The following is a 6,000-nucleotide window of genomic DNA, read 5'->3' as shown; positions in this document are numbered from 1 at the left end:
GAGCTGCCCCCACTCCCCACACCTCCCTCCATCCCGCACCCTCCCGCCCCGGCTGGGCAGCACCTACCCCAGTCCCACTCCTCCCTCACTGCAGTGGCCTTGATCTGCTCCCCCATGCCCCTTCCCTCCCCCCTCCCCTTCCACTACAACAGACTTACCAGCTCTTCAAGCTGCCGGGCTGTGTATCAGAAATCTGATCGCAACCGATATGCCTCCTTAAAAATCAGATATCAGTATCAGCCCCCAAAATCTCTTTCGGTGCACCCCTATACGAAACTTTTCAGCTATTTATGTATTGTTACATTCAAACTTAAATACTTCACCTTTTGAATCCTTTTCTTGACCATTTTGATTTGTCATTAATAGTGCAGACATTAATCATCAGTATATCATAATTGAGAAGTATTTTCTCCAGTTACATTGCAGAAGAATATTTTGGTCATCCAATGATGTGGTTCAGAAATGTCTGTTACAGGTGGGCTACAAAATAACAGTTCAGAAACTTTAGTGACCTAAAACTGAGAAATTTGGTAGAACTCATTTATTTATTCATTTATTTTTTCTAAGAAGTTCTTATTCCTATTCCCTTAACATGGTTCAGAAATCATTTAAACATGTTGGGTTATAGTAATAGAAGCTATTGTAGCTCTTATCTTGTTGAGAGAGATATTCAGACCTATGACTTGCATAGCAGTAGAACAAATGCGATGAATGGTATGTCCATTGTACACTTCTGACTGTCTCAATTAACTTGCCATAGCAACATTTATTTCAGCTCCCAGAATTATCACTCATTCAAGGTTAAGGCAAGCAAGATTTAATCCTGTATCAATGTAAGATTTTGTATGCATATCAAAATGTTCAGGTTGCACTTCTTGAGGCATTTGAGGGCCAGAAGCAGCTTTCACTGGGATGAGGATATTCCCAGCATCTCAGTGAGATCCAGTCTTTGTTTTCTTTTAGACTTTGTATTTGTTGTTTTTTTACATCGCCCTGCCCTGCCATCTCTTTATGGAAAGATTTATTTCAACCATGTTATAGCTTTTTATGAATGTTTGTGACACTTTTACTATTGGATTTGTTGCAGCTAAATATACCCAGTGGGTGCATCTACACGTGCACTTTACTGTTGAGTAGAATTAGCTCTAGAGTAAAGCGTCACCATCTACACATGCACCAGTATTAGGGTACAGTGAATGAATTAACTCCACCATAAGACAGTAGTGTTGAGGACAGTACTCTCTTATGGACAGAGTACTTATGTGCACTGAAATGTACGTGTAGACCGTGATGGGCTGGTGGGGGCACAAGGGTGTTAAAGTGTAGGGGCTGCCTGCTGCCTAGCCCTGCACTCAAGCACCCTCATGCCCCAGCCAGCCCCTCCGCTGCTTGACGCTGGAGCCCAGGCCAGACCCCTGAATCCCCTGCCAGCCGGGAGCTACTCCACTCTGTCTCAAAAGTGCTGCAGTCCTAGGCGCATATGTAGAGATGGCATTCAGGATCAGTTGACTCCAGTGCAAACTGCACCAGAGTTTATTGCTCTGCCCTAATTTCACATCTAGGTGTACCCAGTTTACTAGACAGAGATGAGAAGTAGACTCAGTAATACTTTTTAAAAATCCTCTGTAATATGCCTAAAATAAATTTCTGTAATATTGTGTGCTGCTGGTAGTAGAGTGTGTGTTGGTGTGTAACAGGTGGTATAAACGTATTATCAGCATGAGCTTAGGATGATCTGTGTAATTCACTATGGCTTTGTCAGGTGAGTGATAAGCTTTTGCAAGTGCCCAATAAAAGATATCACCCTAAGAAATCCTTGCATCTCATATCATCAAGGCTTTTTTCCTCCCATTGTAAGCATCATAATAGAGTACTTTTTATGTGGAATTGCAGGTAGCACTTGAGAATCAGTTGGGTGCTTTGTAGCATGAAAAAAGTACTCTATTATGTGCTACAAATCATGCTTTGTAGCGTGAATCAGTTTTTCAAGCATCGGTGGAAAGTAACTATCCCACATTAAATGAACTTTCTGTTAAGTATTGATCTCATGCAAGATGTTTCTCACTATCATCTGTGGAGGTGATTAAGTGTTTCTGGAGGGTTTTTTGGATAAAACTAGTAGCACACATTTATATATAGAAATGGTAACAGTAAATCTGCCTCAGGCTTTTCCTTTTGTGCGATGTCAGACTGTCTTAAATGTTCACATTTGAATTTTATGTATGGCTGTGAACTTACCTACTCTTCCACTAGGCCTGTTATTGTCACTCTGAATTAAATGTACAATACACACAAAGTTGTGCTTTAAATATGAATAGAAAGATTATGTAACACTGAATCACAGCTAGCATTAGTCAACAAGTAGCAAGTACTGCCTCTTATCCTAGCATTTTTCTTGGTTTCAGGGACAGGGCTAACAGTTCAGATTCATGCATTTACTGTCTGATTAGTTTTTCTCTGCCCATCTGATAGTGTTTTCCAACTCTTCTCAACTATATTCAGATCACGAATATGTTGAGCAGCAATCGCATAAGTGAGCAATATATTAAAGGGTGATCTACAAAGGAAAAATAGACCTACATTTTTACCCTTCTTTTTATTTTTATTTTATTATACCCTTTGAACATCTGGAAGAAGGAAAAAATCTGCTAGTCTTTTCCGCTAAAAAATTATATCCCTCCCTTTCTTAAAAGGGCTGCCCTAGAACCCTGTGGATAATTTTGTTTCCTCCATGTCTGAGTCTCTTGCACATAGTTATCTCCATCGGCTGTGTAAGCATTGTATGTCAGCCATACATACCAGCCAAGCTAAAATCCTTCTGTGACAATGGGTGCTTCAGCTGTTGGAAAAAAATGACCAAAGCAAGCTGTCTGGGTTCTGTCATAGGTTAGCAGAAAAGAGAGCCATTTGAGTCCATTATTCTACTTGTGATCAATAAGTGAGTCCGTGGGTATGGCTGTCTGTATTCCCTACTTATGTGCCTTAATCCATTTCTATATTGTGAAGTTCTCAAATTCAACAGACAAAGGTTCTTTGGGTAAATCCAAGATCTTTTATTAGACCAACTAAAATGGTTAGATTTTTGTTCTTTACAAGCTTTTGGGTGTTTGTATCTGAAAGCTTGCAAAGAAGAAATTTCCCAGCTATTTTAGTTGATCTAATAAAAGATATCCGATTTACCCAAAGAACCTTGTCTTCCTATGTCCTTAGACCAACATGGCTACAACCTATGTCCCTGAAACACCAAATTGCACAAGTACTCTTGCTTAACTATCTTTTTTCAGAAAGCTTCACCTCAGCTATTTGTTTCAATTTGCATAGTCCTATGCCACTCTTTCTACATTTCTTACTTTATTTAACAAATATGAAACTAATAAAAACACACGAAGTGTACAGATTTTGGGATGATGGGTGCAGTAGAACCTGAATAGAACAGAGGCTAGGAGTTGCTCAGGACTATGCAGCAAGCTGGTTACGAAGCCAGGCTGCCTCGTGACACTTGGAGTTACTCTTGAAGTGCATACTTGTAACCTGATTTTTTTTTTTTTTTTTCCTTCAGGGCTATGAAGACTGGTTACGACATAAAGCAGATAATGAAGTAAATGGAGCTCCAGTTTATGTTGTTCGAAGTGGTGGCCTTGTAAAAACTAGATCAAAAAACATTAGGGTATGTACCTAAAAACTGTTTTTTGCAGTTAAACTGATAGTACTTGAATAAAGTGCTCATTTATTCTATCACAATTTGATAATGCTCTTTTATGTTCTTAATAACAGTGCTTGCTTATTTTTAACAGCATTATCGATGCGTATATTATTTATTCATTTTTCTCAGGTGGGTGATATTGTCAGAGTAGCCAAAGATGAGACTTTTCCTGCCGACCTTGTACTTCTCTCCTCTGACAGAGCTGAAGGTTCATGCCATGTTACTACTGCTAGTTTGGATGGAGAAACCAATCTTAAGGTTGGTTGTCTAAATATTTGTGCATTGCTAGTATGAAATATGAGAACCTGGTTAGATATTTCAACCTGGTGAGTAATTAAATAAATAAAGACCAGTATAGTAAACAGATAAATTTATTCAGGGGGGAAGTTTGTACTTGTCTTAACTTTAATTACATTTTTTTAAAAGTTATGGTTTCTCCCACAATGTACATTTTTTAACTAAATGTAAATAGTGACATTCTCTTCCCTGAAGAGTTTATCTTGATACTTTGAGTCCATGCTAAGACACTTAATTATACTCTTTCATTATCTACTATTTCAGCGGTTCCCAATCTGTGGTATGGGTACCACCAGTGGTACACAGGCAGCCTGTCAGTGGTACGCATTAACAGAATTATTATAATTACTTTATAGGACAAAAATTTGCTGGTGGTACTTAAAGTTGTATCGTTTTAAATTGGTGGTGCGCAGCCTGTCAGTTTGGGAACCGCTGGACTATTTTATTATGTTGTGGAACACTTCAAACCTTAATCCGCCACCCTTACTCTGACTCGTTTGAAATCAAAGGGCCTATATTTTGAATGAGATACCACTCAGTATGAGCAAGTAGCAGACTATGACTCATCCATCAATAAGATGTGTCTTAATATATCAAAATTACTGTTTACCTATGTAACTGAGTTCTCATTTAAGTGTTACACTTCTTATTTCATTTTGATTTGAAATTGTTAACATCAGTGGGACCAGGAATCTCTATTGATCTGTTAGTAGAAGTGTTATGTATTAACAGTTAATTATTGTGAGAAATGCTATCAGTACTGTGGCTTGTAAAGTAGTTTTCATTATGGTGGGGAAGCATCTGGCATACTCGAGAAATCATGCTTCTGTGTAGTATTCCATAACCCTCGTCAGGAATCAAAAGCACCAAAACCAAATGCATAAATACAGAATAGGAAATAATTGGTGAGGCACCTGTGGGAAAGCACCTGCTGATTTTGATGGGTTATAGGCTCAACATGAATCATCATTGCACTGCAGTTGCATGCAAGAAACAAATGCAATTTTGGCTTACACTAACAGACATTGTATGTAAAGCAAGGGAGGTGATAGAGGGGTGGGCAAAATACAGCCTGTGGGATGGATCAGGCTTGCCAAGGGATTTTATCCAGCCGCAGTGGGTTCTTTGGCCCCACCTAGCCCAGATGTGGCGGGCAGCCTGGGCTGTGGCACATGTGACCGGTCCCACCACCCCTAGCTGCACAGTGGGGCTGGGGCGGCACCAACCTGCCAGCAGCCCCCACTGGCCTGCCAGCAGCACCCACAGTGCTGCTGCCAGTGTCCACTGCTGCTGCCGGACCCACCCCCAGTGCCTGGGCTCTCTGGCCTGTCTGTCCTGCACCCACTGTCAGGGATGCCAGATGGAGCGGGCAGGCCCAGGACCCACGTGGACAGGTCATGCTTGCCTGGGCAGATGGGATGGGGCTGCAGGCAGGCGAGGAGTGCTGTCCAGGAGTAGGACGGGAAGGTGGGGCCAGGGCAGGGATCAGGATCATGGAGCAGTGATGGCTGGGGTCCAAGCAGAGCTATGATCGGCTCCCCACACGCCCCGGCCTGCAGAACTGGCACCGGTCAGGGGCGTGTTGGGAGCGGATCATGACTCTGCTCCAGGCCCTGGCCCCGGCCCCACACTGTCATGGCCCCATGATCATGATACTGGCCCTGCCCACCTGCCCTGATCCCAGATGCCACTCCCTGACCATGGCCCCATCCCATCTGCCCAGTTCAGTATGGGCAGAGCCACTTAAGGAGTTTTGGTGAGCTGTTGTGGAGCAGGTGGGAGGCCAGAGGAGTTCTGACCAGGCCTACAACAGCTCACTAAAATTCCCTAAGTGGCCCTCCACCCAAATAATTACCCACCCCTGTGATAGTACCACCCTGCTTAGTACCAGTTAGGCCTCAGCTGGAGTACTGTGTGCACTTCTGACCTTTTAGTTTGAAGAAAAGGAGATTAAGGTAGGGACACAATAGTAGTGCCCAAATTTTTGAAAGTTTGTCATA

The 6,000-nt window shown here is 42.0% G+C and overlaps 1 protein-coding gene across 1 annotated transcript in view; it reads left to right on the top strand.

Moving 5' to 3' along the window:
- Nucleotides 1–6,000, top strand: part of ATP11B (ATPase phospholipid transporting 11B (putative)) — a 114,890-nt gene that overhangs the window by 47,394 nt on the left and 61,496 nt on the right. The window contains exons 5-6 of the mRNA XM_025195918.1: nucleotides 3,560–3,667; nucleotides 3,833–3,961. Coding sequence (XP_025051703.1) covers nucleotides 3,560–3,667; nucleotides 3,833–3,961 — 237 coding nt within the window. The remainder of the gene's footprint in view (nucleotides 1–3,559; nucleotides 3,668–3,832; nucleotides 3,962–6,000) is intronic.

The sequence above is a fragment of the Alligator sinensis genome, unplaced genomic scaffold (assembly GCF_000455745.1).
Source record: "Alligator sinensis unplaced genomic scaffold, ASM45574v1 scaffold301_2, whole genome shotgun sequence".
In the NCBI taxonomy this organism is placed as follows: Eukaryota; Metazoa; Chordata; order Crocodylia; family Alligatoridae; genus Alligator; species Alligator sinensis.
The sequence above is the reverse complement of the archived record's forward strand: the minus strand, read 5'-3'. Positions and strand labels throughout refer to the sequence as shown.